This window comes from Pyricularia grisea, chromosome I (genome assembly GCF_004355905.1).
Source record: "Pyricularia grisea strain NI907 chromosome I, whole genome shotgun sequence".
In the NCBI taxonomy this organism is placed as follows: Eukaryota; Fungi; Ascomycota; class Sordariomycetes; order Magnaporthales; family Pyriculariaceae; genus Pyricularia; species Pyricularia grisea.
The window spans coordinates 4689319-4702909 of NC_044973.1; the positions used below are offsets into that span (position 1 = coordinate 4689319).

Below are 13591 nucleotides of genomic sequence, written 5' to 3' on the forward strand. Positions count from 1 at the left end.
CGGATAACCATGGCGGACGAAAAGAACACAGGCAGCAGGGCGACAACTGCCCCCGAGAGTAGGAAAACAGTGTCAGAAAAGTACGCCGATGCCACCCTTCAGCTGCTTGAAGATCACGGCGATAAGTTCGGGCCCTTGACACCGGAAGCCGAAACAAAGTTGCGCCGGAAGCTGTATCTACGCGTGATGTTGCTGTTGTCGGCGATCAATGTTATGCTCTTTGTAAGGCCACGCATTCTTCTTTGTCAATCTCTCTATAAAGAAGAGAGACGCTGACTTGACTGGGACGGAGCACAGATTGACAAGTCAACTCTCGGATATGCAGCCATTCTGGGCCTGTTCCAGGAGACGGGGATATCTTTGGCGGAGTATAACAACCTCAACACCATGTTTTACGTCGGTATGCTCGGACCTTTCGTACCAAGTACCTCTTGAAGCCACAGGCGAGATATCTAACCGTCCGTATCCACCTCGCTTTTATTATAGGCTATCTTGCATTCCAATGGCCAGGCCATTATCTAATGCAGCGCCTCAACTTTGGGCGCTACGTTGCCACGACCGTATTTATGTGGTCAGCAATCATCTTCCTCCACTGCGTGGCGACGCGCTACGCCGGGCTGGTAGTGATGCGCCTGGCCCTCGGGGCGGCCGAGGCGGTCATCGTGCCGGCGATGGAGATCACCATCGGCATGTTCTTCAACCGGCACGAGCAGTCCTTTCTGCAGCCCGTGCTGTGGATCACCTGCCAGGCCGCTCCCGTCTTCACGGGCTTCATGTCGTACGGTCTGCTCTGGAGCAAAGGGCCCGTGCTGCCGTGGAAGCTGCTGCACGTCGTCACCGGCGGGCTGACGCTGGCGCTTGCCGTTTGGGTCTGGATCGACTACCCCAGCAACCCAGCCGAGGCGCGGTTCTTGACGCTCGAGGAGCGCGTGCACGTCATCCGGCGCGTGCACAAGGCGCAGCAGAGCTCCATCGAGCAGAAGCGTTTCAAACGGGAGCAGTTTGTCGAGACCCTCCGGGATCCCGTATCTTGGCTGTTTTGTCTGCAGTCCTTCACGCTCATGTACGCCAATAACCTCAACTACGGCCAAAAGAACCTCATCACCACCTCCATCGGGATCAATCCTCTCGGTTCCACCCTCGTCGCCGCGGCCGGTGGAGGATTCGGCGTGGCCTGCTGCGTTGTCGCGTGCGTCCTGCTGCGCCGATTCCCTAGCAATCTCGCCCTCCACGCCACCATTTGGTGCGTGCCGGCCGTAGCTGGGGGTGTCTCCATGATGGCGGTGGATTGGGAGCAAAAGATCGGGCTGCTTGCCTGCTTGATCATGGCGTCATCGACGTACGGCATCACGTACATCATCGCCCTGGGCTGGACGACGTCGACGGCGGCCGGGTACACCAAGAAGCTGACGCGCAACGTCATGTTCATGCTGGGGTATAGCGTCGGCAATCTGGTCTCGCCGCAGATCTGGGTGCCTGCGAACGGGCCGCGATACTACGGCGCTTGGGCGTCCATGATTGCAGTTAGTTGGGTTGGCACGCCGGCGATACTTTGGACCATCCGCTTCATCCTGGCGCGTCGCAACAGGGAGAGGAGGGAATACATTGCCGGCTTGAGTGAGGATGAGCTTGGAAGTGGGTGGGTGGAAAGAATAGACGATGAGATGGGTGACATGACGAGGGTCAGAGTCGACCTGGCCGTGCTGGATCTGACGGACCTGCAGAACAAGCAGTTCCTGTATCCTCTGTAGATCGAAACGACTTCAGCGCTGTGTACGCTGTTGATATCTTCTCCCTTGTAAAACTTTGGTAAGAAAGATTGGACAGCAGCTATCGAAAGAGTAGTAGTGGTCACATAACGATAAAATGTCACGGATAACCAAAACATATTACCAGGCTGAATTAGGATATTAGTTGGTATTAACGAGCGCTTTAGCCAGAATATGAAGAAAGGAAAACCAAGTCCAAGCTCCAATGTCGCTTACGTTTCAATCTTGCATGGCTTGGAACATTCAAATAGGAATGCATCTAAAGGTTGTTCAGCTCTCCTGTTGCAGTCGTACGCCAATACTTTGTAGTAGATCTGGGAAGATACAGCGCAACGTCCTTTTCGAAAAATAGATAGTCTGTTCCAAGCTCTACAATCCTTCTGCATGGAGGCCATCGTAGGAATTGCGATTGCATCATCTCAATTCTGGACAATATGGAGCTACAGATGGTTTGTCGTATATTCCCGGCTCACAATGGACATGCATTAGCAACTTGACTCACGCCACAGACTGACTGCCTGAATGCCAGGAGACACCAGGCTGGATACCACAAGCACGAAAGACATTTCACTATTTTAACAATATTTACTAAACCTTGCTCTAGACGAGAGCACAATCGACTAACAAAACAGCAGGACACTCGCCCGAGTCAAACCTGCCACCATCATTACTTCATCTCCCGATCGTGTTAAGAGGCGTATAGTCTCGCCAGCACGGTGTTTCCCTTTTGTCGGCGGGTTTTTGGGTGGCAAAGACGCGAGAGTAGGCGAGAACTAATTGCTGGGAGTCACAAACGACATTCTCAGGATAACCTCTGGGCAGCGCAACTGTCGATGGAATTTGTCGGATATATCATCTAACCAAGTCAACCTTAGATTTGTTCAGATTGTTTGGTCAACCCCAGATGAGGTTCTTGTATGCCAAAATGCACAATTAGAAGCTCCCTGTGACGCTCTACAATAGGCACTGCTGCCAGCCAGGCACATTGGTGCATATCTCAAGAGCTCGCAGACAAGGGTGCAGAGTACGTGAAGGTTGGAAAGCTGTTTGCGGGAAAGAAAGACGAGACAATTGGTTAGCATATGTCACTGTAGCTGCTGAGAGAAGATGCCTACTGCCTAGATGTGTGAAGGGAAATTGAGAAGCAGTGTAGACTGATCAAAGTGAGTGTGTGAGAAAGAAGTTAGCAAGTCAGCGTTGCTCAACAAATAATGTCATGATTGGCAGATCGCTTCCAATGTTTGGGGCGAAGAGAGTAATGGGCAATACCTTCGTCGTCTTGGTGCCGACCCAGGATGAGATCAATGTCGCCCTCATTCTCATCATCATAGCAGCTCTCCTGGCCACACAAATGACCCAATGACCGAGGTAGATAAAAGCAATGAAAATCTTGAATGCCTCAGGAGCGTCCTCGGGAAGTTGGACGTGTCTAGTCATCGCTCCCTACTGAGAGATTAAAGTTATGGCCAGCTCCTAGTCTTGACTTAACGCGCTAGGAACCTTACTTGAAAGCCCCCGCCACAGGCTTTGGCGAAAAAGACTCGGTGTATTTGCATAAGAGAACGCGGCGTAGGTTGAAAGGTTCGGCATCTTCGCCTCTCCCGACTGTGACGTCGAGGATATCCGAGAACTGGCTATGAAGGATGAGCCATGGCGATGCCCGTTGAGGCGAGATGTTGTTCCTGCTGAACTAAATACAAAACAGGATGGATTATGAGTCCTGAATTTATGGTGATGGGAATGTGATGGTAAAGCAAAGGTAGAGAAGCGAGAATTGAGGCAAATTCAAAGTGGGACTGGCTAATTATGTAAATGAGGTGAGCAGGACGCGTCCACAAACAAACAGGAAAGGCACGCGTTTTAGTCTGTTTGTTACCTTCAGTACAAATTCAATCCGTTAGTACTAGTTTGCTGCACTCTTTGATCTCCGCTACAACCCAGAGTTTCGGGTTCTTGACTGCCTGCATCTCACTTCTAGCCACTCTCCATTTATCGTATCGGAAGTCTTCGAATTTATTGACATCCCAGAGAAGCCTGGTTTTCCTTATCATTATTATTCTTCTTTTCCCCTTCCATCGGACGCGATCATTGCGATGGATCCTCCCGGCTTCCTGGCGCCAGTGCAGCGTTTCCACGCCAGGTCAGATTTCAGTGACTTTGTTGTCAAGACCAAGGAACGAGACTTTCTGCTCCATCGGGTTGTCATGTGCTCGCAATCTGAATACTTTGAAAAGATTTGCACATCAAACTTCCAGGTGCGTCAGAATAAATAACAATACCCCAGGCCCATCAACTTAAAGCTCTGACATTCCATTTTGCCAGCTGTAGGAAGGCACATCGTCGGTCGTCATTCTTGAAGATGTAGAAGCGCAAGTAGTAGTAGTAGTAGTAGTATTAGTTAACGCCGGGCTCGGCCCGGCTTGTTAGCCGGCCGTTAGCAACCTCCCGAGGGGTATCTCGGCGCGCGTTCTATCTTCTTTATTTACACAGGGGGAAAACAAGGAGGGCAGAGGCGGATCGTGCCTGACCGGGTTCGGGCCCGGTCCTGCTTAGGGGGTTAGTTCACTGACGCGACCCCGTGCCTAAGGTGTACGGAGGGTTCGTCTGACGGCTTGTGCCGTGAGGTGTGGGTGAAAAGGCAATAAATCTATTCCTCGTCAGAGTTCGAGTCGCTTACGATCGGTGTCCCTAGGCGTAAAGTGCGTTCGTGGCGCGCGGGGCGCTGGCGGGCCGCTCTGGGGCGGGCGCTGAAATAGTTGGTGGCTATCGAAAACGCCTCAAAGCTTTTCGGTTGCCCGAGGCTTATCTGGAAGAATTTGCGGCGTTGGGCGCGGTCTGGCGGCCCGACCGGCCGGTCGTTGTCAGGCCACGGCCAGTTTCTCCACACCGCCCGCGAAAAGCGGCAATGCACCGGGTGTTCAGGGGAGGTCCGCTTCCAGCACCAGGCACACGAGGTGTTTGCATCCTGGTGGTTGAAACGGTTATGGTAGGCTTTGAAATCGCCGTGGCCGGTCCTCATGGCCAAATAATGGCCCAGTAGGGGTCTTGGCAAACGCAATTCCTCGGGCTTCTTTTTTGGTGTGTATTGGAATTTCCATTCCCTATATGCGGGGGACCGTTCACAGAGTTCTTTACGCCACCAGTCCTTTTCTATATTCGAAAAGATGGCTCTAAGGACCGTGCCGGCACCGCTATACGTGGTTTGCTGAGCCCTCGGGTCTGGGTCCGGCGGTCCGGCGGAGCCGGCCTTGGCCAGCTCGTCAGCCCGGTCGTTTCCCGGGATTCCCTGGTGCCCAGGGCACCAACGGACCCGAACCTCGGTACCTTGTTTTCGAAATAAATCGACAAGATTATGGAATTCCAAAAAGGCCCATTGGGACGAACGCGGCGCGTCGCCTCTAAGACCCCAAATAACCGAGGTGCTGTCCACACCAATCCAGATCCGGGCGCCTGGCTGGGCCCTGGCTGCCGCCTGTAGCCCTCTTAGGGCGCCAATCGCCTCGGCGTCGAAAACGTGGCTTTCCGGCGTAATAGATGCGGAGCTTGCGGCAAATTCCAGGCCCGCCCTAAAAGCGGCCCATCCGTACCCTATTTGGACGCAGTTATTTTCGTGTTTTTCCGAACCGTCCGTATATACCACGATATCGTCAGGTGATACCATGTCCAGCCATTCCATAAAGCGGCGGGCCGCTTCCTCTTTTGGGACTCCTCCGGTGGGGTCAGTGCGAGAATCCGGGGCATTGCGAGGTGCGCGCAACTCTAGTCTCCGGATCCGCGGGAGAAGTTGTGCAGCCGTTTGCAGGGTCGTGGCCGAATGGCCCGAGTTGCGGGCACGAGGTGTTTCACGCAGGCGGCTGACAAGGGGGTGCCCCTTGTCCGCGAGCCTTAGTCGGGCGCCGTATTTCAGGCGGGTGTAGGCCAGCGCGACGCGGGCCGAGGGTAATCCTGCGTCCCTGAAAACAGTGGACGAGGGGGTGGTTTTATACGCCGGGAGGATTGCCCGTGCCGCTAAAACCAGCGGTTTGTTCAGTGCTTTGAGGAGTCCTCTTTGCTTATGCGCTGGGTTGTACCATGCCTCGGCTGCGTAGGTGGCCGATGAACCCACGCATGCCACCGCTGCCTTGCGAAGTGCAGCCGCAGGCGGTCCGTATTTTACTGCCCCAAAGCTTTTGAGGTGAGCAGCGACCGCCATTGCTTTGGCAGCCCTTTCGGCCACGTGGCGGCGCCCGTCTAGCCGTCGGCTGAACCAAAAGCCAAGCCAACGCATGCCCGGGTAACGCTCGGCCCCGGAGGCGCTTTGTCCGCGTCGACCGCCCGGTAGTTGGACCGGGGTAACCGTTCTACCATTAATCCGGATTTCCGGGTTGCGACCGTGCCTTTTCTTAGTGATATGGATCACCTCTGTCTTTTCCGCTGCAAAATGGATTTTCTCTTCCGCCGCAATTTCGTGCATATCCCGGAGTTTATCTTCCAGCCAACGTACGTTCTCCTCCAACGAGGGTGACGATTTCCATATAAGCACGTCGTCTGCGTATGCCAGCCGCCACTTCGCACCGTTTTTGACGAGGTACGCCAAATATAGCATATATAGGATCGGGGAAAGGGGAGACCCTTGCGGGGTGCCGCACCCAAGCCGCCTAAAGCCCGTGGTCGTACCCTCCAGCCGGACTCGGGCCTGGCGGCCGCTTAAAAAGTTAATCACGAACCTGAGGAGCATTTTACTAAACCCGAGGCTCCGCATTTTCCGTATTAATCGCCCATGGAGGAGGGCGTCGAAGGCGCCTTGGACGTCGCATGCGACAAGGGTAACTTCCTCCCCGCGAGCTAAAGCCTGCTCGATATCGTGGGCGAGGGCACAAACCAGATCCGTCGCCGATCGCTTGGGTAGGGCACCGCCGTGGGTGCAGCTAAGGAGCCCGTTGTCGTGTATGGCCCAAGCTATCCGGCGTGCAACGAGCCTTTCGAGGCCTTTTCCGATGCAGGAGAGGAGGGCTATAGGCCGCCAGGATCGAACGCTGCTCCGGTCTTTCTTCCCCGTTTTCGGTAGCATCGCGACCTCGGCCTTCTTCCAAGGCGCTGGGAAATGTCCGAGTTCCAGGCAACGTTGGTAGAGCCTGCGCACCGGCTCGGCCAACGAAGCCCATCCGGCTTTTAGTAGCCGGACGGTCGTTCCGTCGATGCCCGGGGACGTGCTCGTAACCCCAATGCAGGAGCGCTCCGCCTCTTCCGCACTCACCTGGGTGTCCCAAGGGATTTTAGCCTCGTCCGCCGACCAGGCCTCCAAGGGGTCTCCCTGCAGGTCATCCTCCGCCGAAAATCGGCCAAGCACCTCCCGCTGCAGTGCTTCCGCTTTTGCTAAGGGCTCGCTCACTTGCTCGCCGTTAATAACCAGCGGCGGGGACCGGAGGCGTGGTCCGGCTCCCAGCCAGCCCACCATGTTCCACAAATCCTTATCGTCGCGCAGTTGGTCAATCCGGTGCCTCCAGTAATCCCGCTTCGCGGCCCGCACCCCTTTCGTGTAAGCTTTCTCCTCGGCAGAGGCGTCTGCCCTATTTACAGCGCTCCGTTTAACCCGCTGGAATTCGACCCAGAGCCGCTGGCAGTTTTCGGTCCACCAAGGAGCCGAGCTGCCCCTTTTTCCCGCCGGCGTACCCACGACCCACGTCACTTGCTCCCATAAAGTTGTAAATTCAGCTACCCACGCGTCCAATACGTAGCCATCGGCCGCGGATCCCGGGTCCGGCATATCTTACATGCCAAAAGCAAGTAGCTCCGCGAACTTTGGTAGCCGGTCGTCCCTAACTGAGACGTTAACCGCCTCCGGGCGGGGGGCGCCGCGCGTCCGCAGCGTGGTATAAAGAGATTCGTGGTCGGAGCCTGTGTAAAGACTGCTGTCAACCACAGTTACCGTGCTGGGGAGGTTGGAAAAAACCATATCCAGTAAACCCCCGTCGCGGTGGGTGGGCACGCCGATATTTCCTGTAAAATGCATGCCCTGGGCTTGCGCCCATGCCGTCAGTTGATCCCCTCCGCGTGCGTCTGTGCGGCCTGGCTGGTATGCAGCAGCCGCTACGTTGAAATCGCCGCCTATCACCGTGGGTCCATTTGGCACGGTATTGCATACCATTTCCAGCGCGGCCTCAATACCCGGAGCCCTATATACATTAATAAACAATATTCCGTTAATTTCGAGCCAAAGTACGTCCCGCGTATTTTGGCCCTGCGGTAACCGTCGTTGTGCGGCCCCTAGGGCTGCCCCCTTCTTGACGTAGGTGAGCACCCGGGGCCGGAACCCAGTCATGGCTTCGTAAATGCTCGCGTGCCATTCGTCCACTGGCGCAAAAACATCATAGCCCGGGTGCGTTTGTGTAATCGTCTTTAGCCCGCACCATGGCTCTTGGACGTTAACCAGGTCCACTTCTCTCTGGTGGCATAACTCCAACAGGCTCAGATGCACACCCATCCTTTTGCCTACGTTGGCCCAAACTACGTCGAGGCGTTCCCGCTGCATGTTGCCGAGCGAATATTTCGTCATATCAATCGATGGGTTGCTTCCAAGTCTATCACATCAGCGGGGCAAGGTTCGGCAGCCGCTGCGTCCTCCTCCATTTCGGCTGCCCAAACGATTTCTTCGTGCACGCGTTCCTGTTCGGCCTGCAGGAAGTTGCGGATGTCCGCCCCTGCCGCCTCGCATGGCCGCGCTCTTTTGTTTGAGATGCTCGATCGGGAGCTCGAGGTTTGCGAATGCTGCGATGAGGTGCTTAGGACCGGGATTGCAGGTGCTGGCTCTCGGCGGGCCGCCTCAGCCCGGTCGTTGATAATCGCGGCACGGTTGGCACGTCCGATTCTGCGGATCCCCTTTAGTTTACGCTGTGAAGGTCGTTCAAGCTTCCCATTTACCACCAAAGGTCGGGCAGGGCAGTTCTCATGTCCGGATGGGAAATGGCCGTGGCAGTTAACGCATTTGGGGGCTGCTTTGCACGGCTCTTCCTCTGTCGCATGTTTTGCTTCACCACATATGCCGCAACGCGCTTGCCGTACGCAGCGACGTATTTCGCAATATCCCTGGCAGCCATCGTGGTGGTGTGTAATTTTGCGTGACTTTTCAACCTTCCGCGCACGTTTCGACACTCCAAAAAGCTGAAAAGGCTTTACGGGTTGAAGGAAAGACACTATCCACGTGCCCTCAGCCGTATGCGGGTCGTATCCATGCTTGGAAATGTGCCAGTTGACTGGCTGCTGGCCTGCTGCCACGGTAATCTCCTCCTGGATTACATCATGTACGTCCTTTCTTCCGTCCAGGCAATTGAGCGTTCGGGGCACTCCAGAGACGGCGTATGTGTGCCAGGTTGTCGGGACAGTGACTTCCCGCGCGTCCAATGCGTCCATAATGGCCTTGACTGCGTTGGGGTTGAGGAGTTTTTGCCGTGTTTCCTCAGAGGCCACCGTAACACCCCAGCCCGTGGGGGTACGTTTGGCGTTTGGGATTTCATTGTGTGGCACCGAGACCAATTCGGCCAATTTGGTGGTTACCGCGTATGGCTCCCTCGTCACCATCCGCAATTTGTCATTTACGCGGATCAGGATCCGGTTGGCCGGCTGTTCTGTCAAACGTTTCGGGGCTTGGGGGCGGTCCCGGCCCGATTGGGAGGGAGCTGCGGAGCTGTCAGGTGCATTGCCGGGCGTCGTACGTATCGGGTACGAGCGCGTGGCCGGGGTTAAAATTCGCGTTGGGGCCGCCGCTGGTGGCGTGGCGGCTCGCTCGGCCCATGTGACCGATTTGTTAGTGGGCGTGCCTTTGCCTTTGGAGGCCGACGACGCCGTGCCCGTCCTTGTAATTAAGATGCTGCGCCTTTCGCTGGAACTGGTCGGCGAACGCGACGGGGAGCGCGAACGCTCTTTTTCAGGGAGGGTGCGACTGAGGAACCAGCCGCTGATCACATCATCAAGTTCGAGAACAATTCTCCTAAGCGCGGCGTCCTCCGGGGCCTGTAAGCTTTCGAGCTTGGCTGCAAAAACCTCTTCGAGCCAGCTGCCGACTGTTTCCACGTTTTCCAGCTCCTGCTGCAGTGTTTTGATGGCCAGGGCCGGGAGGCTGGAGTACCTTCCGCGGCCGGCCGGCTCAGGCGCATTAGCGGTGCGCGTGTCGAGAGATACGTGTTCCGACTCGGCCTGGCCCGGCGGCAAAGCCTGCGGCGTGCTCTGCGGGCGCGCGCGGCGGTTTGAGACCTCTGGTGAGGCCATGACGACCGGCGCCCGGAGGGCGAAAATTCTTCAGCTGTTAAGCTTATTGGTGTGTTTGGGTGTGAATCGCTAACAAAGGTGGGTCTGACCCATGAATGGTGGAGGATGCTTGATGTAGAAGCGCAAGACTTTGAGCGTGTCGTTTCCTTCCTGTACACCGGCAAGTATATATACTTGGATGATGAGTCGCTACGCCTTCCAATCCCGAAAGAGATCACTCAGGTGACGCCGGACGAGCTGTCAGAGCAGATGGCGAACCTGACTGGATTCCTCGGTGCCATTGAAAAAGCTGCCGTGCAGCAAGAGACCGGGCCATGTGGTCCGGAGCACGGCGTGGGATACACCCTCGCCAACTGGTACTGGGACAGCCATCGTGCGGGCGTCCATGATCGTCAAGGATACGCAGACGTCACGCAGGCGGCTGCTCAGCACGCCATGATTACATCGGCGCAGATGTACATCATGGGAGAAAGATTTCTGATACCGGGACTGAAGGTGCTTGCTCTGAAGCACTTCGGAGCGGCTGTCACCATCGTCGAGGTACAAAGGGCCGGCTACACCAGAGTACAATGGGGCGCACCGTGGAAATGGGACTTCGGCGTTCTTTCAGGCCTTGTGGACAATGTCTACAGCAACACGACGCAGAATGATCTCGCGTTCAAGGAGCCTCTCTGCCGCTTCCTGGCACCTCTGCTCATGAAAGGTGTTACCGAGAACAAGAAAGATATGCGCTTCTTCCAGGCCGTGATGACAAACCACTGGGACTTTACCAGAGGGTTGATGAGGTACTCCTCAATGACCACGATTCAAAATCCTAGCCGCTTTCTTTGGGACGCCAAGTACGATCAAAGTCTACCGCCTGATCTTAGCATCGACGGATACTGTCCGCAGTGCGGAAGGGACACCGACCATGGCCCTAAAAACTGTGAAGCTTCTAAAGAAGCGTGTGAGGTTCATACCGAATCCTCTTTGGTTCATCCAGGATGGGGTGACGTTTATGTATGGAGTGACTGGAGAGATGCAATCCACTGGACATGCTTGGACTGCCTGAACAAGTTTTGTCCCAATCAGAAATACAACTTCACGAAGCCAAAAACCCTCGAGTGGATGCGCGCCGAGCGTGAGGCCATTGCTGAAGAATGTCGGGAAGATTAGGTGGCCGTATGAAGGCTCTATTGTAGAGTATTCTGGTGCGAATGAGCAGCAGATCTACTCGACTTAAGATATCGCCAGTGTCAAGTGTATGGGGAGGTCTTGAGGTGATTTGAGAGTATTGAAGATGTCGTGAACACAAGCCTGGAAAGTAACAATCATGGACGGCTTAGTGGTGTTAAAAAGGTGCAGACTCAAACGACATTGATGGACAAGGCTAGAATAAGCCAAGCGAAGGGGAAACCAAAGACCTTGTAAATGACTCGGTGCTAAACAGATTCACATCACTGTGTCGAGCTAATTTAATATTGTAGTATAGCTAAGGAGCCATAAATGAATAAAGAATCAGAGGAGAAAATCCTGGCACGTACACCCTGCGAAGAGAAAGTGTAGATGTCTTCGCATTTCAGTGTTCGTAACTAGACATTTGCTGGCTATCTACAACACCATTAAAGACTCGATTTTCCCATCGGCAATATTGCCTCTCCAAGGATTGGGGTTCTTTGTGATCCCAACCCGCTCCCACCCAGATGCGTCACCAGTGACCCGGCGAAGAACCAAAAAGAAGACGCTCCAGTTTGGCATCATTGCCATTTCATCGTCCACCTTGCGCCAAAGCTTGGCCAGAAACGCAACTGCAATGTCACCATACTCGGCACCAGCGTCCCAAAACACCTTGTGGCAGTTGTGATCCGCCCATCTCTGCAGCTCCTCACCGGACCCCAACAAAACCACCCTTCTGCGCAGACGCAACACTCCCGAGATGCTGAAATCGCTCTCCGGTTTTGCTTCAATCCCTTCCACCGTCGCTATACGCGAATCCTCATGTACCAACTCATCCGGAAATAGCGTAAAACCATCGACGGCAAGCCAGCTCCACGAAGGTGCGCGTCGCGGTTCCATCTTGGCGGCCAACGGTGCCTCGGCCGCGACAGTCCAACAAAGACCGCGCTGCACATCACAGGCCCAGACACCGCCCAAGAACCGCGGGTCGGGCAGACGCTCAGCGAACAGCTTCACAACCCCCATGATAGCCGGCATCTTATCCAGCGCGCGCGTGAGCCGCCGGCGGGAGTACAGACGCAAGATGCCATACCACTGAAACTCTGGTAGGTGTTGGTAATAAGGTAGTGGACGAGAACGTGACCAACTTCTTCAAAAGTATCGAGCGCTATAATATAATCCCATAAAGTGGGATCGTTCAACTTTGGGAACTTTTGAAGGAAGGATCTCGGAACTTTGAATACAATGTTTTTCATCTTCAAACTAATGGTGGGGATTACATATGGCCTGGTTTCTATCTTAACTTCAAAAAATTTGTGGAAAAACGGTAAACCACTTACGATAACACAAATCGTTTATCGGCTTTTTCAGAAAATTACGCGTCAACTTCCTCAACGAAACAATTTTCGACAGCGGCAGATTTTTTCTTTTTCGCCATATTGTTCGTTGAGTAACGATTTTGCACAAATAAAAACATGTAAAAATCAATTTAATAATATGGCCAAAAACTGGCAAAAACTTGAGGAGGCGGTGGTCGTTCGCTGTAATAATTATGGCAATTGTTGCTCGCTATCTCCTTTTATACCCATTCGCCATTCCAAATGCGGGGTTATTTACGTGCCCTCGCTGTGTTACACAGCATTCGCGACCCAACGCTTTTGAATGTGATGATGGCGCCCAAACTCTGCCTTTTCTATGGGAGGATCAAAAGCAGCTGAATAGCCAGGGAACCAAAAAAAAACCCCGTATAAAGCCAGGAAGATACTATTGGCATCAGTTGCGCGGGATCCATAAAAGAGATTCTTGTTTTCCCCCAGGCACACCAATAAGCAGGGAGCACGTTCTCTGCGCAATAACAATGGAAAATTGCAAACGGGTCGTATCCGATAATATATTCAACTTTGTGAGGAATGAGCCATAGGCACATTGGAAAAAGAGCCATTATTGACTACCAGTACAAAACGTTGGCTGCGATGCAACGCAAGAATCCACTAACAGCGCCGGAAAACAGCCGTATGAAAGGACTGGACGTGGCCATAGTTGCGACAACTCATCAAATATAAAAAACAGCTGCAAACGCCATACAGCAATTATGCTTCCCCGCAGTGACTGTAACAATCTAGAAGCCGGAAAATGGATACTGTTAAGACGGACACCAACGCTACGCTGCGGTACATGGGGTACCCCCATACCCCGGACCGGAAGTGATGAAATCGGGGCGAGCGAAGAGCGTTTAAATTGGGCGTGAAGAATAACCACGCAAAATATTTTTGAAAATAAAATAGTGGTTTTATATTAATACGCAAACGGCAGGTAAAGTAGCCCCACCCGCCCGAAGCGCCACAGTACGCCCTGCTGCAATTGCAATATAGTGTCGGCTCACTTGTACAACTGCAGTATGGCTTAACTGAAGATCAACCAGT

The 13591-nt window shown here is 54.1% G+C and overlaps 3 protein-coding genes across 3 annotated transcripts; 2 read left to right on the forward strand and 1 right to left on the reverse strand.

Moving 5' to 3' along the window:
- Window positions 1-9: 9 nt before the first annotated feature.
- On the forward strand, window positions 10-1751 carry PgNI_06452 (uncharacterized protein; the record flags this gene model as incomplete). Its single annotated transcript, XM_031126476.1, has 3 exons — window positions 10-222; window positions 298-400; window positions 487-1751. 3 exons carry the CDS (start codon window positions 10-12, stop codon window positions 1749-1751), a joined length of 1581 nt encoding a protein of 526 aa, XP_030983170.1.
- A 2111-nt stretch (window positions 1752-3862) lies between these two features.
- PgNI_06453 (uncharacterized protein) lies at window positions 3863-11168 on the forward strand (the record flags this gene model as incomplete). Its single annotated transcript, XM_031126477.1, has 2 exons — window positions 3863-4024; window positions 10236-11168. 2 exons carry the CDS (start codon window positions 3863-3865, stop codon window positions 11166-11168), a joined length of 1095 nt encoding a protein of 364 aa, XP_030983171.1.
- A 435-nt stretch (window positions 11169-11603) lies between these two features.
- On the reverse strand, window positions 11604-12206 carry PgNI_06454 (uncharacterized protein; the record flags this gene model as incomplete). Its single annotated transcript, XM_031126478.1, has 1 exon — window positions 11604-12206. The coding sequence occupies one exon, from the start codon at window positions 12204-12206 to the stop codon at window positions 11604-11606; it is 603 nt and encodes a 200-aa protein (XP_030982579.1).
- Between the last annotated feature and the right edge of the window lie 1385 nt (window positions 12207-13591).